The 25,322-nt window shown below is 38.8% G+C and overlaps 2 protein-coding genes across 4 annotated transcripts in view; one reads left to right on the plus strand and one right to left on the minus strand.

The window, feature by feature from the left end:
- Positions 1-805: 805 nt before the first annotated feature.
- Positions 806-25,322, minus strand: part of LOC120901605 — a 43,308-nt gene continuing 18,791 nt past the window's right edge. The window contains exons 6-7 of one of the 3 annotated variants that reach the window (XR_005739310.1): positions 24,689-24,819; positions 24,024-24,568 (exon numbers count right to left, since the gene is read on the minus strand). Coding sequence is in view for 2 of the 3 variants with exons in the window: in XM_040309677.1 (XP_040165611.1) it covers positions 24,752-24,819 (68 nt within the window). In the remaining variant the exon portion in view is untranslated. Of the gene's footprint in view, positions 981-24,023; positions 24,820-25,322 lie in introns of those variants that run through there. The other 2 variants (XM_040309680.1, XM_040309677.1) reach the window with 2 other exon arrangements.
- LOC120901604 (golgin subfamily A member 6-like protein 6) lies at positions 15,077-19,163 on the plus strand. Its single transcript, XM_040309676.1, has 2 exons — positions 15,077-15,205; positions 16,352-19,163. Exons 1-2 carry the CDS (start codon positions 15,077-15,079, stop codon positions 17,231-17,233), a joined length of 1,011 nt encoding a protein of 336 aa, XP_040165610.1. The 3' UTR covers positions 17,234-19,163.

Raw genomic sequence — 25,322 nt, forward strand, 5'->3', positions numbered from 1 at the left:
GTATATTATAGTACAGTATATTTCCTTTTATTTTTTCTTAGGACTAAGATTGGCTTGTTCGCATGTTATGTTGCCTATGATAGTTTTGTTTTGGCAATATTTCACTTGATATATAATAAAACAGTATCAATTAAAATTTGATCAAATCAATTACTGCTACTTTTTTATTGTTACACAGGTTTAGTCCGGTATGGTATACATGCATTAGAGGAAGGAATGCGGCAAATGGCTATTGGCGCGGTTTCCTAGTAGTACCGGTACCACGCCAAAACAAGGAATGCATCGATATCGGTTAATATATGTTTTAGTGTTGTTTTGCGTTTGCATTGTTTCTTATACCTATAGCAGCCATGCAACACTACTAAGCCGGTGTCGATGGAATGTTATGCGTACATAGCGTGCGCTACCAAAAGTACTTCACCCTGGGTTAAGCAGCCCTTTCTCGCTTTCGTTTAGTAAACGATTTTATATTTTTGATGTCCGTCTTTAACTGGACGAGTTTTAAATGTTTCAAAGTGATGTACATGTTCCAATTGATTAACAATACCCAATTAAACCAACGTTTTGTATTTTATACTTCTTTAGTAGACTAGAGTAATATCTAAATAGTTTGAAATTTGATCACGCAATTGAATATTACTATGAATCCATAGAAATTAAACTAAATATTTGCTACTACTTAGTACGACAGCTCTCTTCTTAAGCTTAAGCTCTAATGATGATTAAGCAAACCGGCTGTCATCGGGTGCACTAAAATGATGGTAGTACAATTGTGCCTAAAACGGTTAACCTATACGGTTGGGCATTCCACAGTAATTGAGCACCTCCGAGACCTGCATTAACGATACGGTTGTTTATTAAAATAAGACAATTCATCTGGTAGCACACTGTGCTGGTGCTGCAGACATTTTGATAGCCACTGGCATACTCGCCCATGTGACCCGCGGCACGTTACGGTTGGTTGAACTGCGAGTAACAATCTGGAAAACGTAAAAGCGGAGTTTAACGGCTAATTTCTTCTCAAGCCACCCGGCATGCACACTTCTAGCAGATTAAGTGATACAGAAAACGGGTGCTTTCATCGATGGGCCAGACGAGTGGTCTTGGTTTCACACGAACCGCTCGGGTGAGTGGTTGAAAATGGACGAAATCTATTAGATAATCCACGTTTAATTCGCTGCTGCAGCAAATACAGGCAAGACAAGCGCACTCAATGCGACCGTCCAGTTTCCCATTGATGACTTATATGGGCTTCGTAATCAGGTCATTCTTGATTGAAGTTAATATACCACGAAGCGCATCAGCTAATAGCGTCGAAACATTACCTCCAATTATAGCAAGGGAAAATAGGTCAAACGTCTGCAGTTTAATAAGAAAGATAAGACAAACAGTAGTAGAAAAAACGGCAATACAAATCCGTACCACTCATTTTTAACCTTAAAAAAGTTGGTATTTTAGACGCCACGAGCATAACATAAAAATAAAATAACATAGATCATCCAATCAAATGCACAAATACCATGGGCACCAATTGATTCATGACGATAAGTAGGATTGCGATGCATTTCAATTGACTATGCAGATAATTGCACTTGACATTGATCTCAACGGTGCACTCGACCTGTGTGCAAAAGGCCTGCTTATCACCATCCGAGTAAAAATTACTATGTCTGCAAGGTTAAATGTCGTAGTTGGACCGGCGTCCACACTTTTGCGGTGGGAGCAACATCCTTGCATGATGTATACCCACATTTATTTGATTCATTGATGCACAATTATTAACACTTTTGTATGTAACTGTCATTCCAATATGTACTACGAACAAATGACAAACAGTTTAATTACTTGATGGGAACAATGGAGCTTAATACCTTAGGAATTAAGTTTATATAAGGGGAATTGTTTGAACTCCTAATTTCGTAATTTGAACCCAAATCACTACACATACGACTCCTTGCCTTGGCGATTGAGTAATCTCTAAACGGTCTAAAGCACTACACTCACATGTGCTCCCTCTTCTACGCACCTAAAACACACACACAAGCACGCAAGCACGCGTGCGCCATACGCCCAACCACATATCACTTTCATTCCCCGCGTTTCATCTCATCAAATTGGCAATGGTTTCTAGTGTGAGGCCGTCGCCGCCAACACCAGGTGTGGTGATGGTGGCGGCGCCTTACGTTCCGTTCCTTCGATTGTCCGTGGTCAGTGTTGGGTAAGATGATCATGGGTAAGAGAGGGAAATCGGTCATGATATGAAAAGCGCTGGAAAGCGCAGACTGGGGACGGTTCCATGGAAGGTTCCGGTAGTGAATTATGCTGTCTTCATGCTCCGACTGATCTGTGTGCTACATTACTTCTGGGTTGTGTGGTGCGCCGGTGTAGTGTTTGGATCGATTGTAACATAGACACACTTTTTCGGTTCAGCACCGTGGCCGAGTGCTGCCTGTTACGAGGCAAGGGGCACCAAATGCAATGTAGAGCCTCGTACATTTGCTAGTTGATGAATTGCCATGCATGCACTGAAAGCCATAGAAGGGGTGTGTGTGTTTGTATGTGCATGATATGGTAATTTTATCGCTTCCCTTAAGCTGCCGCTGCCGTCGGAAGACATTATCACATGAGGACAAACCTTTTTTTCTTTCGTTTTTTTTTTGTCACAGCTGCGTGCCGCCTAAACGCCAATGTTATTATAGCCCCATACACTGGGGCCCCACAGAATTAATCGTATTTCAACTATTCGTGCTGCTGTTGCGGCTGCTGAAATATCACGATGTGTGACACGGATTTAGAGCAACCGTTGTTTATGCTATTTTGAATTCAAATTACATCAAGAGCAACGACACCTAAAACATGAACATTTTAGGGTTAAAGAGCATCATTTGTATTCCTAACGAGCAGACCGAGTTGCTCACGCAAACACTAGTGTCGTCTATTTATGTGCTATATTTAGCGTTCAAGCGAGTAGCTAACTATCGTAGATCTTCCAATCTTTTATATAGTACAATTAATGAACTATTAGGCATGATGATGTCGCCCAACATGCAGTTTATGTTCTTGAGCTGCTAGAAACGGTGCAAAAATATTAAACTTTTATTGTTTCTATTTTTAAAACGATACCAGCCATTCGATTACTATTGTGCGTATAATTCAGCACGTTTAAATACGTATCATATTCAATTTACATACCTTGACATGAGCTTCAGATAAGTGCTTAAAATTTTAGGTCGTAGCAATTAGCCTCCCTAAGATCGCAAGATAAAACCTCATCTCATTTCAATCATCAACTAATAAGAACGCAATCATTTATATCGCAATCTAATCTTATTAACAACAGAAAAAGCAAAATATATTCATATTTTAATACTAACGTAAGGGAACCAATCCATTGACTTTCAATTACTAATAGCTTCTCATCATTAGTATTTTAATTTGACACTGGCAAAATAAGTTATAAACCGATTCTTCCCCTCTTTTTTGAGTTGCTGCTTCGGCTAACGTTAACGATACATCACGTATCGAAAAAGGCCTTTATAAACTAGTATCTTGCCACGTACATCGATGTGCACGACCTTGCCACTGTGCAGTGGGGCCAGATTGGACATGGTGTGTTTGACTAAAAGCTTTCGGAATTATTCACAGTGTTACAGTGTTATTCACAGTGTTAGTAAGATATTCTATGCATAAAACATCTAAACCAAAATTTTGCCAAAAAGAGCACATACCCGATAGGATCGCATCGCAAAATCGCTACGATATATCACTTTGAACTCCAATGGGAGTAATCAGCTAATGAAGAGAAAAAAAATTTTCTAAATGTGATGATTCAATAGAGGGTGGTCCCATGGTGCAGTTGTCAACTAACCACGACTTAATAACATGTCCGTCGTGGGTTCAAGGCTCATAAGGACCGTTCCCCCGTAGCAAAGACTTGACTTGATCTATCCGACTGCGTGGTCTCAAAATAAGTCTTGAAAGTCTTTATAAGCCATGCCATGCTTGCGTAGATCGCTTCGCCAGTAAGAAGAAGATGATACTCTCCTTCCTTTTCATAAGGGAGGTGATTCGTCTGGCTCATCCGCGAAATTCTATCTATGAAAAATTGTACAGTATATTTCACCTGTTTTTCGCAGTGATATTATAGCCTTTGCAGTGAATTAAAGGATTATGTGGTGTTGTTTCAATCCGTCTGTCATTGCCAAAAATTGGCTGCAGAAGCAGAAGAAAATAGTAGTAAAACAAGAAAAAGTCACAATATATAACACAATCAACCAACAATTCATTTACAGCCTCATTTGCGTCGTAATCTTTATGCAGCGTACATCGTTCAAGCATTCAGCCTTTTTGTGTGCATACAAATAGGTCACTAGTCTTTTATTTTTGCGCTACACCCTGAAAATGTAAACAAACAGCCTTTCTTCCTGCTGGAGAAGTCCCATCAAAGTTCATTGCAGCTATTATGCAACCGATCGCTGTGGTGAAGCTTACACGGGAAGATTACTTGATCAATACGCGGGCTCGAATGGATTCGGCGTGCATAGGAAGCACTAGTAACCCCGATGCTAGTGTTTTGCTAAGCAATAGATACACAAAGTGAATGTAAGCGTCGAGTGCGTATTGTAGCTGTGAATATTCGAAAGACTGGCGACTTCTTCTTCGATCGTTTGCTACGGCTGTAGTCCTACGCAATCACACGACATATCCCAAAGCGCGAAAGGACTGTTACTTCAACGCTGTTGGTCCGATGCAAGAGAATCGTTAGCTATTCGTAAGCTGATGGATTTTTATACCCTTTTGCGCTTACCGTCATCGCCGCAGGTCTGACGACTAAGCGATGGTCAGTGAACCGATAATATAATTGAAGATTTTGTTTTTACGCTCATCTTCTCGCCGCTTTTAAGACGTACAGTACGCAAAACATATTAAACATTTGTAAAGTTTAGCAAACATAAAATGATCATTCATTTTATAATAGTGTTTTTTTATTGTTGAGTAAGTTATGCGAAATTCGTTGATATTAGAAAAAATACAAAAGAACCTGAAAACTACATGTACATTTTCTCAGCCTATTTCCAAGCGGCTTGTTGTTCTATGAGCTTTCAACATGTGTGAGTTTTATTTTACAATACATGAAAGTTACCAAAAACGTGATTTCATTAGTATATCGGAGGCACGATATGAAAGATGAATTACTTCATAAACTGCGTATGTATACATATGCACATGAAATTGGAAAACTGTTTTCCACTCAAGTTCGGTTTCGCTATCTTTCTGCCGCCTTTCGGTACTCGTTTAAAACCCTTACCCGATAGGAAAGTGAAACGAGGCGCGTCTTGGTGCGCTGATTGCATAAGGTGAAAAATTTGCTTAATTTTTCTGCTGTCCAGTTGCAATTTGTGTGAGGACAGCAGCGGCTTAGCTAATGTTCAACGCGGGAACATCTTTGGCCGTATGCTAGGCACATAAAACCGTGTACTGACGATGTATCGTAACAGCAGGTTCTTTTTTATCACATGTCCCGTTTTAATGCATTCGCCTGCTAACACTCGTTACCTGCGTTAATCGATGAAGAAATCTGGAATTACCCGATTTAATATCTGACTGAAAAGTCAACTTTTTAATTTTTAATTTGGTAAGGGATGGCCAAGCCGTATTGCTTTAATAACGAAACAAAAAAATTACATAACTTTATAGCATACTTATTCACTATCATACAACAACTTCTACAATACAACAAGAATGCCGAGAAACAACTATCGCTTACAATTGATTGGATATGTACATTAACAACAGATAGACTTTACATGTTGGTACCACTTGATATATAATCTTTCTGAGCATCGACTTTGTATAAGCAATGTATGATTATCATACATTGTCTATAATACTTGAGCCAAATTTAACAAACCGTAACCTTGATGCTGTAACAAAAGTAAAACAATTGATGCTGCACCTACAATTAAATGAACCAAAATGTCACCTTTGAGTCATATTCAATTTTCATGATCAAAAAGGACTACTAGTCTTGCTTTGCTACATATCAATAAGGCAATTAGAGTTCTGTAAAAGCCATACTAATAAGAATCAAGAGGAACTAATGGTATATGTCCTAATTCATAAAATGTGCGAGTTATTTGCGGTCAGCGCCAACTGGTAGACAATATGCGCAGTGCATAAAATTATTTATTATCCTATTCTAATATAATATTTTAAGTATTTTATGCGTCATTAGCAAGTCTTTTTCCTATTTTTTGTAATAGAAACGCTAAAACGTCTTTTTTCAATTGAGTGAATCATTTTGTCAATTGATAAGGGCATTGATAACAAGATTTTCGCAAAAAAACGCTATTGGAACAAATTAAACATTAAAAGTATGTATAAGTTGTGCCGAAATACAAATGGTATGCAGCTGTATTTCAAATGAATCTAAAAAGCAAAATTTGAAAATCTCTTTTGTCTCTTTAGAGTAATGTATTGCGATCGGCGATGCCAGTAGGTCGTAAAACTTAAGTTGGTAATAAATGTACGATACACTGACCAGTGGATCATTTGCATCGTCGATATCAACAACAGGCCCAGGCCCATTACGTTTATACTTTGCAAAGCCAAATCCATTAACATAGGCTTTATGGTAGCTTCGTAATTATGCTGTTTGTTGCTTTATAGCTGCCACACTACTTAGGTCGACCTCACAAGTCGCATAAAAATGGCGCCGGGAATGGACAAACGCTAGACAAAATGAACAATTTATATTTGATTTGTGACGAATTGGTAAACGATTCAAGTTTATGGCACCATTTGCCGGATGATCGGGAACATTGGTAGCGGCTACCGTTTCTAGAAACACTGACGAAGCTGTCGAAGTACTATGATTATAAAAGATTCGAACAACGTGACAGGTTTGTAATGTTTCTATACAAAAAATCATTCGCCCGTCTGTATACTCAATGCACAGTGAGATATTCACACCCCAAGAGGTAGTTATTAGCTGTCTACTGACGCCGAATAGCTTTTATTTGCGCATCCATCACCATAAACTTGCTTATTCAACACAAACAACCATGTTAACCGACATACGATGCGTTTTTTTTTCGAGATTATCGAAACGGAACTGGTTAGAGAAGCTGAACCTGTTGTAAATATTTGATTACTAGATCACTAACAAGCCGGTCTCGTGGTACAGTCGTCAACTCGTACGACTTAAGAACCTGCTCGTCATGGGTTCAAGCCCCAAATGGACCATGCTGCCCTATGTAGAAATGACTAACCTGCCTTGGGGGGTAATTCAAAAGTTATTGAAAGCCAACCCTACAAGTGGTATAGGCAGGCCTTTACCGACATCGGTTGTTAAGCCAAAGAAGAAGAAGAAGAAGAAGAAGAAGAAGAAGAAGAAGAAGAAGAAGAAGAAGAAGATCACTAACAAGATAAAGATGATGTGATAGTTTGATGGGGATGTGGAGTCATTATTAACATCAACACAGATCAACACTATCTTGTAATGTGTTATATCTCTCACTTAATATACCGTCAGGAATTATTTAGTTGTAGCACGCGCATCCTATATCATGAAACTTGTGTCTTGACACATTCTGACCTGATGAAAGGAAGAGTTATAAAAAGTATGTTATTTATTATGGTAATTTCGCTGCGTCTCTTTTACAATTATCTGAAAATTGTGAATAACGAAACGGTTTGTTTATGGTTATTAAGTCATATGTTTTCTTCAGACATACTGAAGCAAATTCATCCTAAGCCATAACAAAAAGGCAATACATCAAAAGGTGCATCACTTTGGTTAAGATTGAAGCACCATCTGTTTTCTCGCACAAAGTCCTATTACGTTACCCATCTGAACAATTGCTTTTCCATGTTTACACCCATAGCTTAATGACTTTCGGGCACGTAAATGATACGACGAAGTAGATTATCTTATACCCGCTGTTTCATTAGGTGTCGCAAAAGCTCCCCAAATTCCCAACAATAATCTGGTGCAGATGTTATGCTTCTACGGGGTGTTGTAAATACTACTGGGATGGTTTTTGTCTTGTTTGTTGCCCGTGCATATCGTGAGCTACATACTTGATATTTTGACACAGTACTATCGAAGCCATCATATGATTAGTCTATTTTCACTCGCACAGGTCACATGCAGTGTTTTGCACACCGGAGGAGGTGTAAGATCTTCACTTCGCAAGCATGTTTGCAAATGAAGAACTCAACGACGCCGTTGCAGCTGATCCCCACGCCTCGGGCAGGCAGAAGAGATTGGGGAGTGTGCCTATGCTAGATCGTCATACAGTTGAAAGTTATACAATCACGTAACATACGAAAACCGGCGACGATATCTGAGTGCAAGATGGTGATTCTACTGATGTCTCGAGACAGTGTATAAGGGCACCATGCTGCATTCGTGACTGCAAGCTTCACTATCAGCGAATGCTCGTGATGCAATCGAACTAGCAAAAAGTGCGATCTGGTGAAAAGTGTACATTACATTTCGTGCATTTCTCATGTCTATACATTCCACTCTTCACCTTCGTAGAAAACAACGGCATAATTTGAGACGGAATATGTTAGGGAATATGATCCCCTACGGATGGCTGTTGAAACTGTGCTACGATATTTCACCGCGAGCGCCTGACCTTTGCTATAAGTCAGCATCATTATTATCATTATTTAGGAATCATAAATTATAAAATTTTAGAAGCCTTTTCATAAAGGTAATTTTCCACCAACAGTATGATTTCGAAAGCATATTGATCGATCTTCGAATGGAGTAACGAGTTCGGAAAATTACATACACATTTGCGATGATACAAAGAATTTGTATAAGATTAACAAAAACATCACCCAATTTATATAAAAATACAAAAAAGTGTACTATATTTACGGAACATTACGCGTATGCTTGCTATCGTCCTTGCAACGATACATAACTACACTCCGCCTCACAAACTATCTTAATCCTATTGCCACCTTTAGTTACATTGATGTTGATGATCATGTTTTGAAGCTCAGTAGTAGTTGTAGCCGTACAAGCGTTGAATCTTTAATTCGAACTTGAAACAACCATTGGCCCAGTCTCTACACCGTACGCTATCTGCATTATTTATAGATAATTGGCAATATCGTACAGTATGCAAAATACGCCCTGCATGCTATAGAAATTCTTTTGCAATGTACTTGCAACATTCGTTTTAAATAAAGCTATTGACCTGATGACAGCGATGATGACATGCTTCATGTGAGTGCAATGGTAAAATTTTTATACCTATCTAAATGCAAAGTTTTATTTTGGGTAAAGCCCTTTTGTGTGTAGGTACACTTGATATGTACATCACAGCACCACGCTTCATAAAATTTTACAATAAATTTGTAAGAGAGCAAAACTATTACATATCTAAATTATTTGTATTACTGACTAACGATCGACGAACGGTATCATCAATCACGCAGTGGTTACTTTCTTTCTCTCCACGTGAAACATACGAATGCCTTAGTTTTCTGCGATTGTATGCTTTTGTACGTTTGATGCGATTTTATCTTTTAAGAGACTATAATCAGTCGTTTAACTTTTTTCGCTCAGCGCTTATGCAACACTATAGGCAAACACAGTAGAACACGATAAAAACAAATCCATCATTCGAACGCGTAAAACACATAACGAGTTAAAACCATTTTTTCTGCCATAGAACAATGTGTGTATGTATTGTTACGCATAAGGCGCCAGCTAACAATCGAGGCGAACGTTTGGTGATCGGAAGGTTCGTTGTTTAACATTTGCCAGTTTTCGGCCATGTAGCGCAAACGACGCAATGCGGGTGCAAAGCCAGTGAAGCATGTGTGGACACGACACGATCGATCGATCATTCCCCGTTTGCCCTGTTAATGTCGGTTTCGTAGCGAGGACTCCCCAGCCGTTTGTAACGCATGCGCATGTGGTGAGGAATTGTGTTGTTTTTGGGGCAATTTCCCCGGAATATTGAACGTAATAGGCTGGCGTGTTTTTGCGCATAGGATTAACAGTGCTCTAGAAATGAAAAAGGAAAAACCTTTCCTTGCTTTATTTTGAACGAAAGATATTTAGTATTGGATGAAGCTGCGTGGAATTGATCATATTTAATTCTACAAAGTAGAGTCGTATTATTAAAAAAAGGCGTCTTTTCAAGCTATCGCACCGTCACTTCAATCAAATTAACAAACGAACGAGGCGTGACAAACGCAACAATAAAATCACCAATAGAAACGGCCACCGATTCGATGCCACCTCTATTTTGTGAATGAAACGTGAAGGGTGCATCGACGGGAATGGTGATGATGATCGAGCACGCGATAATGCATAACAAAGGTTAATAGCAACGCCACCGAGGCTAATTAAAGTGACGTGATGTGATTATTTTATTTTGTTTGCAAATAAAACGTACGTATGCTTGGTATGCTTTGTGTAAGGATTCACAATCAAACCGTTCGCACTTTACAGTTCATTCGAAGGAAATTGTTTTGAATAAAAACAAAATATATCAACAAATTCTACGAACGATGTGTTAACTATAATTTATTATCATTTCGATTTGACAACTTCTGTGAAGGATATACGAATGCTAGTTCCGATACATAATAATATAATTATACATAGCGTTTTTAAAGTTAATGACTACCTTCAATAACGGAAGATGTTGGACTGTCATGAAAGTTCGCTAAAACAAAACATACAATTTAAAACCCATCTTCCTAGTCATCACTATGTCCAACAACTGTTATGGATCGAAATGATCGAAACCAGATGAAAGTAAAAGTCAATGGCAGATGCGTAAGCTACGCTTTATGGTGTTCGTACGAGCACCCGTATGTAACACAGGTCCCACAATCGCCAACCTTAATAGCAAAAATAGAATTTCGACAAATCATGAAGCATTACTACTACCCCTTCCATCGTAAGTCTGGCCGAATCGTATGTCTGCTCACTATCAACGTGCAGCCAAACTGTACAACGAGTTCGGCTATGACATTTTGATTTCCTGGTTACCTTTGCAGCCGATAAAGTGCTAGGCTCACCGGGACTTGAGTAACAGGTTCCCTATCTATCCTTCGCACGGGGTGAACCTTTTCCACCAGGCAGCAATCCGTTCAGCAATTTCAAAGGCTTCTGAACTGGTGGTGGGGCTAGTAAGTGAGAGCACAAGCCATTGACGACTTTGTGGGTATTTTCAGCGCGCAAGTAGCGACTGTCCATTATCGAATCGCAGTCGTGAGCGTATGGTAGCGTATGGTGAATATTATGCAATCGGTAGACTATGGTTGGTGCTCAATCCTGTGCCGAAAAGGCTACACATAAGAAAGTAGAGGACTGTTGCTTCTTGCTACAGTTCGTAATAAGAAGCAAGCACCGCCGTGAGCCAGTTCTTCGTAACGGCACTCTAGCGACACCAACAGTGGAAGTCACGGCCACGGGACGACCTCTTACGACTATTATTTAATTGTTGTTTGTGCTTTTTATTACAAATTTCTTCAAAATGAGGTGCTTTTTGTTAATCACACATAATAAACAAGATACGGTTTATAGTAAATTACGTTATGCATAGTTGAATCATAATGATCATTATGAACTTAACGATCACAAAACGTGCTATTCGTTCAAGTAACCAAGTTTTGTGAAAATAAGAATACTTACAGAAGTACTGCTGCTAAATATTGTTAATTTCTACAAACATACTTATGTTCAATACTATAGCTCTGTATACTCCAAGTTCACTGCATAATTTATGCGTTTGTTCTGATTCCACCAAACATACAGTGGCAAAATAACACCTGATTATTATGTTGCTGTGTACTTTGCCTTTATCTACTGTTTATCCGTTTGCCAGTCACAGTCATTTCGTTCATCCGTTTTATGAAAGACCTGTTCCGCTCCCGCGTTGCTTGTATCCGGGAAAGTGATACAAAGACTAACATTGATTGACGAACGTTGAATAACACATCAAAGACGGCCACATATTTTTGATTTGATCTATTTTTCGGAACACGCAAGTGTTTAGGTGATCAATAAACGATATCCGTCATACTGCTGTCTGCCAGGTGAATGATTTATATTGCCCGTTTCTCCCCAAGCCTATGTTTAAGTTGTAGTTGTAATTGTGGAAGCTCGTGGATGGTAATATTTGGGCTATGTCAACCGATCCAAATATGATTACGCATTGGTTCCTCCGCTCATTTCGTTCCTCATTTTCTGGCATCGCTGCCATCGATCTATGTTTGACGCTCGTCATGTGTCAGAGCTCTAATTTTATAGGGAAAAAGTGCCTCTATTATATGATCTATTATGCAGCTCTGCGCTCAACTGTCCTGGATCGAATTTAAAAGGGATGATTACATAACTGACACTGCTTCGAAAATTTTAGATAATCTTGTGACAAATAATCCTAACTATCGCTGCAAAACTTAATGGTAATGGGGCTTAAAACGCTAAAGTAATAGACCTTTGGGCAAACATGAACATCAGCCACAGGAAGACTTTGTCGCACAGATTTTACCGCGCTGATTTTAGCGAGCCGATTCAAGTCTACCGCACGAAGCAAATGTACAAATTACGTTTCTTGTCGGATTCCCATATATTGTACATGCAGCAATATCATCGCAAATTTATGGCCAAAGGTACATCTCTTTGTCTTCGAACGGATTTGACCTTCGGAACGATTATTGCTTAAGAAAAGTAGTACACTGAAGAGCAACTCGTCACTGCGTCGCTCGAAAAGAAAAGTAAAAGTAGCAAAGCCGTTCCAGAAATGATCGGTAAAAAAAGCGAGCATGCCCACAGGAGAAGATGGAGAAGCAGGAAAAAACAATCCCCAAAAAAGTGATTGTACGCATTCCACATAGCCTACGGTTGTGACGTGACCGAGAAAAGAAGTTGTATCGTATCGTTCGTACACGCCTAAATGAGTGAAGAGCGTAGGAAGAGGCTATGTGAAAGAAGTGTGCCGCAAGAAAAGAAAACAAAATTAAGATTTGACCAAAAAACGACTGTTTACCAGCAAACCAGAAGATCATGTTGGAAAATCCAATCGACATTATACCTTACGGTTATTATGCAATGGGTGTGTGCGTTGCTTGATGTGTCTGATATCCTAAAAGGGACTGAAGAGTGATCATAAAATGGTCACTTTTGAATGCACCTTACGTACCATGTATGGGAAGATTGCAGTTGAGCTTTAAATACTTGATAGGAGCTCGTCCTGCAAGAATCTCGATACATCGAGTAGCATTTAATCAAGCGTAAACGATTGTATTGACCTGCTTGCGTTTATTTCTTTCCAATAAAATTACGTACATGGATAAGTTTTTCACTGTCACAGATTCGATGTATTAGCTCTTTAGTTATTATTTTGCTTCCTTGTGTATCGCATATTTACAAATTAATTAATGGTAAAGTATCTACTTCAGTATCTACTCTACTTCAGTATCTACTGTATCTACTTCAACATAATATTGCTAAAATTCCGCTGTCAACGTTTATAAAGCTTTTCATACATTGGTGATGGTCACTCTACGATCATCACCCATACCACAGCAAACCTATGGAGCATCCTTGATAAAAAAAAATCCAATCCCCATACAAAGGATGCCTCACTGCTCTTTGGTTGTGACGGGTAAGTTGATGTTAAGGTCAACAACCGTTCAGGTGTGAATGGTACTTTGTCACAGTTTGACTGGCAAATTTTTACTTAATCCTCATTTTACGTGGTTATTTAAGTGATCTACTGCAAATGTAATGTTGTCATTAAGAAAAAACGATGAAATTGGTTGGTAATTTTACAAAATTATTTTAATAATTTGTTTTTATATTTAATTTCTTACACTGAAACGAAAAAAAACGACGGAATAAACTCAAAATTAGTAAAAAATAACTGAGTTAGTGATGAGTTGAACTTCAAGTCCCAACAAATATAGATCACGTGCTATATGCTCCCCTATGCGGTTGTAATCTCCAGAGTTTCATGGCCTTAAAGGTTCACCATGAGCAAAAACTACATTGATCTTGACACCTCTATGAAGCTGCGGAACAAACAACCTCACATGGATTTGATTTGTATTTCCTACCATCGGGAGGAACCGATGCTCAATGCATAGTGTACGTATTGTTTGATCTTTTTCACATATGCTGGTTGTTAACAGTTGAATGTAAATACACCATTACTCATTTGTTAAACACGAACAAATGGCAGAGTCTGACTCAGAAGTCGTAAAACATAATAAGATTAGTACCCATTCCTTAGCTTAAGAAAGCATTGGTTTTGTGATTTTCATTTAACTATACTAAATTCATGTTTTTTAAACTTTTCTGTTAATACATAATATTTCATTATTTACTAATCGTAGCTGACGGGCCGTTAAAAATGGTAGCAGCGAATTAAAAAATTGTGTCTACCGTTTTTTTTTGCACAAACCCGTGCAATTAGGAAAAAAATGTTTATAGAGTCTCAAATAGTATAGATACATAGTTCCAGCTTGCTTTACACGCTACACATCGCCACCTTCATTTCATTTGGTAGCACCCTGCAATGCGTCTCCATTCACCGTCTTACCGCTATGTTGCCGAAGTGCGAACTGCAGGTTCGTTTCACGCAACTGCATCATGCTGCGTAGTGTACGCGGCTACTGCCGATGGTGGGGCTACTTCGGAATTCGGTATCACTGTCGCTTTCGTTTGTCCGCTTCGCAAGCCACATTCTACGTACGCCACACGCTGTCTCGCTCGTCAAGGCGGAAAACCAGCATACTTACGTACACTTCTCGGCTTTTTTTGGCGAATGCTTTCGCTTTTCTTCTGCGCTCGACCTGAATGAACGGGGGAGACTTCAATCAGCGAGCAAGCTACGACCGACCGGCAGCGTGCACAATAGGGGGGGAGCATGTTAGAGAACTTCGTAGCCCTCGCTGCAACCGCCAGCTATGGTATCCAATGGATAGCTAAGCCTTCGGCTGCCTATGCAGAGCCCCCATTCACTTGCACCATGTGTTCGGTTTTTGCAGGAGAAATGGAAGGCGCGCAACTTGTACGTTTTTTCGGTATAAAATGCACGATCTTCTTCAATTTATCGACAGTATCAAGACCAGCGTGGTCAAGAAGTGTAGTGTGTGGATTAGTTTGCCAACCACCAAATCCATGCGTCGACCATTCAAGATGAGGTCGTTAACGCTGCTGGTTAGTGTTTTCTTATGGGCATTAATGGTTCGGGAATCTAGAATAAGAAGTGCTCTAATCAATGAATCTGCTAGTCATTAGTGTGCGTGTGTTTGTACGTATTATACAGTGTGTGATTCTAAATTTGGACTACAAGTTGCACTAGTCATTGCAACCGCCAAAGTAACAACAGTATACAACTGGACCTAACATATCCAACTACGGACATTTAAGAAGCATACTTGTGTTGGCACCAGGATCGCGAATTTAGTTACGGTTGTTTCGGATGCCGAACGATTAATTATACGCACCGTTTGTTATAGACAAGAACGCAATGATTTACCGTGGTGTTCAAAGTTGATCATATTTGTGCTTGTTTGCCTTGTAGTGCTAAAAAGGACCGATAAAACATCATTAAAATCAAATCGCAGTAGATTTCAACATTCTAGTCTATGCGAATGATTAACTACATGTTTGTGATACGTGACAAATACAGTTGCATTAAATAATAGTGACTAACCTATAATACCAGTGAAAATGGCAAACAATACAAAAATCCGCCCAGAGTAGTCCCACTAAGTTATTATCCTTATTCCAAAAAAAAAATGTAAATCACTGAACATAAAGCGATTAGCAATACACCTGATTTTAAAGTGTTAATTTTTAGATATGTAGTATTAATCAATTAAGATCAATACATGGATATCAATCAGCCAGCATATTCGTTACCACAGAAACACACGATTTCTTAGTAGTTTGTGAAAGTATCTAATTTGTCCTGTGGTATCTATTATCAATTTGGACATGTCCTGTCCAGTCGTTAACTCGCACTTCACAACATACCCATCATAAGTTCAAGCCCCGTTATGCCCGACCACTCCACACTGTAGCATTTAGGACATCACAATTAGTTGTGCAAATGTAACATACTGTATAAAATCTGTATTTCGTGGTCACCATAACCGATTGCCATCATAACACACGCGTTTCTGACTATCCCGCTGTGGGTTTAATAATAGACAGTGGCATGTGGTCGCAATATGGTCGTATCTTAAAAAAAAGTTTTTTTTTGTGCTTAAACCATTTTAGGCATGATTAACTCTCTGCTTGTTTCAACTGCCGCAATGTATTATTATTTTTCTTCCCCTTTTCTTACACTTCTTACAGGCCTTCGTGGGCTGTCTCTGTGTGTCTTTGGTTCTAGCGGACGACTCTGTTGCGACTCGACAAAAACGAAGTCCTGCTCCGTTCTTCTTCAACAAGGGTCACGACCACCATGAACCAAAGTGCGTTTGGGAGAAGAAGCTGGCCTGGAAGGAGGATTGGAAGAAGGTCTGGGAGTCGAAAAAGGTCGAAGTATGGAAGTCCGAGTGGAAAAAGCAGCAGATCCCGGTCTGGAAGGTGGTGGAAGTTCCGATCTGGCGCGAAGTGAAGGTGCCAGACTGGAAGATCATCAAGAAACCCTACTGGAAGGAAACTGAAATACCAGCCTGGAAGGAGGTGCAAGTACCGGACTGGAAAAAGGTCAACAAGCCCATTTGGCGTGAGGTACAGGTCCCGGTCTGGAAGGAAGTTCAGGTGCCGGAATGGAAACAGATTTGGGTTCCGGATACGGTCAAGGTCGGCATTCCTGGCGAAAAGTACCTAGGCAAGGACGAACACGGTTGGGAGTACACGAGCCATGATCTGTGGAAGAAGAAGATGGTCTGGAAGCCCCTGTGGAAGAAAGTCTGGAAGACGGTAAAGAAAGAGGAGTGGAAAACGGAGAAGAAGCTAGAATGGAAGGAAGAGTGGGTGCAGGTGTGGCGTACCGAGAAGAAGCAGATCTGGGTGAAGAAGAAGGAGGAACTGTGGAAGGAAGAGAAGGTCGAGATCTGGCGCATCGAAAAGAAACAGGAGTGGGCGACCGAGAAGAAGCTCGAGTGGAAGGAAGATTGGAAAGAGATCAAGGTCCCAGCCTGGAAGGAGATCCAGGTGCCTGCCTGGAAGAAGGTGTGGAAACCGGTCTGGGAAAAGGCCTGTGTACCAGTCAGCCACGGATGGCATTAGTCGGAAAATCACCCTAGATGTTAGTAAGCACCCAGTAGAACTTTCTAGTAGTTAGCATGATAGACATTGTTGTTATCTATCGATTACCCCTTTCCTATCCTTTCCCTCATTAGTTTGTTATGATTTCAACTTGTGTTTTGCGTCGTGTTTCGTGCCCTCGTCTGAAGTCGATATTTCTTTGTTTAATTCATTCTTTTCTTCCTCTCTGCTCATTTCATACCCACATTGTTTTTTTTCTCTTCACTACTAGCCTGTTTGAATGCGCACAAGTCTAGAAACATTCATTTCATTTCTCCACATTCGCATCTGCATGTTGAGCTGTCCACCACGGGAGAAATATTACATCATCGCCCGTATTCAGCAGTTCCCAACACTACTTTCAGTTGATTTACAGACACGCTGGTCTGGTGTATCTGTGTGTTTCAACTTCCGACCTGGTTCAAATGTCCAACTCGCTGCCGCTACCGAATGGAAGTAACACGAACGACATTGAGGGCGGGTTAAGGGCTTCAGTTCGATTTTCATTTTCCAACCCACTCTCCTATGACACAGACCATCGTAAAGATGAGCGTACCGCGTCCTCCAGCGCAGCACAACGCAGTAAGAGCGTGTAGATCATCAGCATGAGGGTGTGCAAAAGGGTTTCTGGGTTTGAGATGAAAAATAATGATTTCCTCTCTTTGTTTTAAAAGCAAAAAAAAAAAGAGCAGACAGAAGGAACCCTTCCGCCACCATTATCGTGAATCAAGCGAACACAGCAATCATCGCGATGATGGCTTTTTCTTTGCTTCGCGATCACTGGGAAAGCGTAGCCTGTCTTGATTGATTGTTTTAGCAAACTTGATCCAAACCATCGTCAGGAGTTGGAAAAAAATGGATCCTAATCAAAAGAGCCATGCTGTTCGATCAGCAGCTCAGTGTGCAAATAACGCTGACATTCGCCATCACCCCTGTGTCTGGTTAATATTCGAAGATGTGTATTTTGAACGATTGATAATCTATCGATTCGTCGTAATTTGCAGAGTAGTTTAGCATGTATGTAACATGATAACTTCAAACTAATTTCACTTTTCAACTCGCACCTTCTTTGGAAGGGATGAGATCATCAGAGCAACATAAAAATTATGTTTTTTTTTCTTGGTTGAATGAATCGATGTGCCGATCAGGCACGTACAAATCGAATCAAATTTACACGCTCAACACGCAATATTTTTTTACCGTTTGTCCATCTTACATTGGCATTGGCGTTGGCTTCTTTTTTATTAAATTCGAACAAATGGACGACAATCCGGAAGTTTCGTTGCAAAATTGGAGATGGACAACACTATTTTTTTTTTATTTCAAAATGAAATTTGGTGCATCGCGTTTTACTTTCCTCTTTCATTTTTACTTTTCTCCTTCGTCTTCGACTCTGGTAGATGCAAATGTGGCATGAAATGAGAAAAAATGATAATCTTCTGTTCATTTTCAGTTAATCACTTCAGGAAAAATGTGCGCATGATTGTTGAATAGTTCAAATAACTTTATCCCACCATGTAACACGCCAAACAACCAGTCAGTCAGCGAATAGATGGAAAAAATGCTTATTTTTGAGAGTATCAAATTTTAGGTCGCAGTTGTAGTCAGAAGAAAATCATAAAGAATCAAATTAGGACGATTAGGCAAACCGCGACTGTTTATCTGCCATATGAGATAAGGTATCTTTTGCCACATCGCTTCAAAGGACGCATTGTAGCAGGTGCGAATACGCGAATGCGTTCCTTGCCAATCTTAACCACAACCATAAACAAACACACCAGTGATAACGCACGCATACGTTCAAAACGGAAGTACCTCATGCAAACTATCACTCATCGTACCTTTGTAAATAATCGTGTAAATAGTTGTTATTCCATTTGTCAAATTAAAAAAAAGATCTGTGAAAAAGAAACGACATTTTGATCCATCCATTTGTTGGGAAAAAGGGGAACGCTTGTGGGTTAGTGTGAAAAATGTTCCGGTGAAGCTTCGCCAACATCGTACAACTATTACCAGTTCAGTCCCTGCTGTGAGGTACGAACAACGAAAGAAATCAGTGAGAAACACGTGGTATGTGAACCCGACATAAACCCGCGCTACATCACTCCAGCTTCCGGTTCCGGTCGATTCCGCAATAGGGTGGTTGGTTCAAATGGAAAGTAAAATGATGAAAGATTTTATAAAACAAGAGAAAAAAGCGAGCGGAGCCAGCGGCTTTCTGAGCTATGCTTTATGGCAGGTTGCCCAAATGCGTATAAGCAGAAAGTGGAATTTCTATTAAACGCTCCATTAAAAGGCCCATCCAAAAGGGTAAAAACCGCTACCGACGTTTGGTGATGGCGGGTGCGTATATGCGGCAACAATCACAAATCATTATCGCGTTTTGTGATGCGCCACGGTTGTGGCCTTCAACAACGATAGCAACGACAGTGCAATGCAGTAAATGGGGAAATGCACGCCTTTTTGCTCGCCTCTGCACAGTCTGCACGAGTCGTGTTTTCTTTCCGTACGCTACATATAGCCGCTCTTGATCTTCATTTACGCGCAATTGGCATTCACAACGACCACTTTTTCCCACGTCTCGTTTCTTACTGTATACTTCCATCCCACTTGCGTTGAAAACATGAAGATGAAAACCGAAAAAACCGTCATCCCTTAGTGTCGCTACCACAGTAAGTAGCGCAGTCTTTTTTCGGTTTCTTTTTTAAATTCCACTTTTATAACTTACGATGATCCAACGCGTCAGAGTTGATGGAAAATCTCGTGAAAAAAAGAGTGACGCAAGTCAGAAAGATTACATGCACTATCAGCATAGCCCGTAATCAACGGGGAGAAATTTTCCGAAACGCTATGAATGCATAAAAGGTTTTGAGCACTCGAAATATAGGCAACCAAATTCACATTACATTACGCTTACATCATCATCGCAGAGCTGGTCAGTTATCGTACTGTAGTAGAGATAATAATCACAATATTGGAATATGAGAGAAATGAAAACATTTTTTTTACTCTAGATGTGCAATTACTCCAACAAATATTTCAATAAGACCTGTTGATATAGTACTTATAAAATTACTTTAACTACCCAGAAAGAAAATTCATCAAAAAAGGGAACTGGCATCTGGTATTAAAAATATAAAAATAACCATTAAACAAGCTTTTTATTGCTGATATTAAAACAAAATTTTGCATTTTAATGAAGATTCTTCGTTTTTAAAAATAAAATGAAAATATGATTGTTCGGTAAAATAAATAAAATCAAAATAAAGCTCCAACAACTTTTATGTTGTTCATCGCATAATATGTCAGCAGAGAACCACATAATACGGAAAATGACTATGTATGCCATGAATTATTTGAGTAACACAAGTAACTGTCCAGAAAAAGCATTTTTATTTTTGTTTTCCTTCGCTGGCTAGAAGGTGCTCCTACACCAGTGGTTTTCAACCAGTGGGGAATACTCCCCAAGGGGGGGGGGGATTTTAATTGTTGGGATTTTTTACTTAAAATTTCGCTAAATATCATAGGTTGCCACGCTTATGAACTTGTGAGGGAGGAATTCAATCCTGAATGCACCCTACATGGAGAGAAAAGCTACAAAAGGTTGAAAACCACTGTTCTAGACATTCCTGTGCTATTATTTGCTGTTAACCGTTAAATTAATCTTGCATTCAAATACGATCGATGCAACAAATGTTTCAGGGTATGCAAAGGTAAAACGTGGTTATGTTTTGAATGTTTTAAATTAACGGCTGAGGTTACTGTCTCCCTTTCCTAGGTTAGATTATATACACTAACCTACAAATAGAGTGGAGGATGGATAAGAGAAGTATTAAAAAAAAGTTTATATAGCTCAGAATAAATTGATGCAGGTATTATGTATAATTGCTCTTTAATGTTATATTTTCGCATTGGTGTGTCATATTTGCAGAATTTATCTCACAAAAATATCACAATTACATAAATTATGAATCAGGAGGAACGGTTAAATTACATAATTTATAAAAAACAGAACATTATTAATTTTTAGAACAAGAGCAACACATGTTTGAAGAGTAAACTAAACATCCCAGAGGCGAATGTCAGCCCTAAGGCTCATTGTATCTATTGCCCCAATAAATACAACTTTACATATTTCATTCAACATAAACACTTAAGCGATTTGTATTACATGAAGAAGAAGCTTAAATCAAATTTAAAAAATGTATTATATTAACGTATGAAAACGCCTGATATTTTCAAATCATCTTCATATTCATCTTTTTCATCTCAAACCTATGTTTGGTAAGGGGTGGGACATATCATCATCTTTTTTATATGTTTGTTAGCTTGTCACATTTTCTTTGTGAACATCATTAATTGTTTTAATATATAATGAGTACGTATCGTCCAACTCGGTGATGGTGGACTTTATAGGCTTCCTGTTATTATTACTAGTACCACGCAACTGATATTTTTATTACGTTGAGTCGGTCAGGATAGAAATTGAACACGTCATGTAATGCAATTTTTTTCTGACAGACAAAATCGGCCCAACTTAGTGATTTGTAAAAAAAACTACTTTTTGAGCCGCCACAAATGCCGCAAAATGTGAATGTTTTCTTTTTTCATGGATTAAAAAGATTTGGTATGATTTTTTCTTGGATTGAAAATATCAAGGAATGAATTGTTTCAGCCAAAATGTATGCAATCCGCAATACACCAACACAATGGGTATGTACACAGTCATAATCGCTTAACAACAAATTATGACAGGGTGTTGAGGATGTGGACGTTGGATGTGGATTTTGATAATCGGAGATTAAAAGCCATTTTGCTTTTAAAAATATATTTCTCACATGACCATGCTTTCTGCACATTCAGTCATAATTTTCGACATTTAATCGGTATCTCATTCTAAGATTAAAGTTCATATAAATTTTAACTTTAGTTTAAATACAGTGGAGGGCCTTTTATCCGGGAACCTTTTACAGGGTTTTGAATGGTATAAAGGAATAGTTCAATCACTTAGGGCAGGGGTCTCCAAACTTATCAGTTCACGGGTCGCATTGCTTCACAATCAACGTTGTTGAAGACCATTTTGATGCTACCTTTAGAATGAGGGGAAGTTTAAATTTCGTTTTAATAAGAAAATACTAACAAAAGATATCAAATTTCTGCAGCTTTCTTTTATTGAATCTTGATTTTCGTCTTTCTGAAGTAAACAAATAATTTTTCATTTATTACTAATTAATTTATCATTATTATATATTTAATTTATCCTTTACCCAGTCATCGCGGGCCTCATTAATGGCTCTTGAGGGCCGCAAGCGTCCCGCGGGCCGTAGTTTGGAGACCACTGACTTAAGGGAATGTTGTAGATCTGTAGGGGAATGTTGCAAGCAATCTGTTGATGTTTACAATCATTTACCCCACAATTATTTTTGTTAATTTTACTAACTTTTCATGTTTAATTATGGCTTCGCAGCAGGATTTATTAAGTTTATAATGTGTACAACTGAATGCCACACGAAAAAAACTAAAAATGATATTTTTTAGAAAACATCATCGGTATCAATTCGACATTGTTTACACCGGCATTCACATTCTGATGAATGCTCCACAGTTTGCTTGCAAAATTCCCCTAGTCAATTACAACACTCCTATATAAGCGAAAGGCCATGGGAGTGACAAAATGCTGACAAATTTTTCAAAATGTGAGCTTTTGTCAATTTTTTGAGCTTTTGTCAAAATTTTGTAACCTGGAGCAGCCAGGAAAAAAAGTTGACAAAAGTTGACAAAAAGTGACAAAATTTGACGTTCGCGAAAAAGCGTAAACAAACAGCTATTTGGCGCAGTTGTGACCCATTGCTATTATAATAATAATGCTAAAATGCATGATTTTAATTGATTTATGTACCTATTACGTGCTTCTTAAACAAAATATCGATGATATTCAGATGTTGGAGCTTTTTGTCGTTCTTGTATTTATTTTTGTTGCGGCCACGAGAAAAGCTCTTTTTTGCAGTTGACAAGCAATATTGACAAAGTTGTACAATTTTTCAACATTTTGTCACCTCCGTGGCCACGCGCTATATGATTGCAAACTGCCATAGCTTGCATGCAACATTCCCCTACCGATTTGCAACATTCCCCTAAGTGATTGAACTATTCCCTTATATGATTCGAAACCCTGTATCCGGCTGTCCGTTTATCCGTACTGTTGAGGAATGACAGACAAAAATGATCTCCTCGTTCTGAGGAGGATATTAAAAAACGGTTGTCAGAGCACATTGGCACAACAAAAAACAATATAATTTATGGAAAATTTTGAATTTGAATTTTAAATTAAAACTATTTTTATCAAAATATAAGATAAATTTCTAAAAAAATCAGGATATTTTTGTAAAGTATATTATTTGACTGATTATCCACTGTAAATTAATTTTAGAAAAAAAAAAACTGATGCAACAATAGTTTTAGGATAGTTATTATATGTCGGTCAAGGCCTACCTGTACCACTTGTGGGGTTGGGTTTCAGTGACTTATGGATTACCCCCCATAGCAGGATAGTCAGTCTTTCAGGCTTGAACCCGTGACGGGTATGTTGTTAAGTCGTACGAGTTGCCGACTGTACAACGAAACCGGCTCATTTTATTACTATTTCAAAATATGTTGTTTCTTGTTTATTTTGAAAAACATTTTATAAATTCGTGCTCCATCGTTTGGTTTGCTCTTATAATAATAATGCTTTAAAACCGCGAGCATTTTAAATTACGTCTTACTATGAAAGTGTTGCTTGCATTACTAACCCATATATTCAATAAATATTCAGTAATGAATAACATTCCGTTAATACAAGTACAGTCAGTCAATTAGCATGTATGATTTCCTGATTCCCTTATTGCATTATAGCAGGTCGCACCTTAGTTGGTCAAATTCCTTTTCACGTGAAGGAAATGAACCAGTGCCACTGGCCGCAATAGCGTCCGCTTTATTTCTCACTGTCTTTCGATTTCCTTTGCTTATTTTCGAATATATGAGGTTTTCATTCCGTTCCGCGTGCAACAACCTGGAAGTAACTGCTATGTCATCTAAAAGTTTCGCATCAACACATAGTCGCGAAAGTCATCGGACAGTACAACTATGCGTATCGACGAACCGGCTGGCTGCTATCGCTGTGTGTGCACCTAGTTGGTGGCTATGTAGTAAAGTGAACCCATTAAGTAATGGTTTTCCAAAAACTTGTTTTACTTCGCAGCTTATCCTATCTACACTATCCCATAAAGATGGCAGGCTCTCCACCGAACGGCGTTCTCTTCGTAGTCCTCGTACATACTTTCCGACAGGAACGAATTCAATACATATTACGTAGCCACACAGTCGTTGGAAGGAAAAAAAACTTGTACAATCCGATCCTGTCAATAATTTTGCTCGTGTCCCCCTTCTACACATTACCTGAGTCTCACGAGCTTCCTAATCAGATAGAGAAAAACCGAACTGACTTCACCCATGCTCCGTTTACTTCCAGGTAAAACCCGCATCCAGACGGAATACAGCTGCATTGGTAAAACAAAATATCTGCGAAACTTTATTAAAAATGAACTAATTATTGATACTTCCCATTTGGCTAAAAACTATCAATAATTAGTTCATTTTTAACAAAGGTAAAAATTTAAAAGTTTAAACATGGATTTTGAAATGAAATGTTATGGAACAAGACGTAACTTTTCACATGCAAATAGTGTAACAACAATCTTTGAAATAACAACCTTTTATCCCCTACCCACCACCCCTCGCCTCAACCTCACCCCAGGAGCCAAAATTTAGATGTTTATTGGTTTTATCGACTGTTGAATCAAACCAGACAGATCGAGAAATTTATTTTGTTGCTTGAGCATGATATCAATGTTTTAAAACGTTCTATTTTAACAAAACAAATTACTAGGTCTTGTTTGATTATTATGGAGCTAATCATGTCACTGCTAAACGAGTTATGTCTTTCTCATCCGGTGCATTAAACGTCTTCCAATGTCAAGGGTACAATCTTTGCTTATACATGATCATGGATTAATAGCTTAATGAAGCATGT

The sequence above is a fragment of the Anopheles arabiensis genome, chromosome 3 (genome assembly GCF_016920715.1).
Source record: "Anopheles arabiensis isolate DONGOLA chromosome 3, AaraD3, whole genome shotgun sequence".
NCBI classification, from domain to species: domain Eukaryota; kingdom Metazoa; phylum Arthropoda; class Insecta; order Diptera; family Culicidae; genus Anopheles; species Anopheles arabiensis.

Bases quoted from the DNA above. Each gene is read 5' to 3' on its own strand.
- LOC120901604 (XM_040309676.1), top strand. From the start codon at position 15,077: ATGCACGATCTTCTTCAATTTATCGACAGTATCAAGACCAGCGTGGTC. The intron at 15,206-16,351 runs GTTAGTGTTTTC...CACTTCTTACAG, and splicing joins TGAGGTCGTTAACGCTGCTG to GCCTTCGTGGGCTGTCTCTG.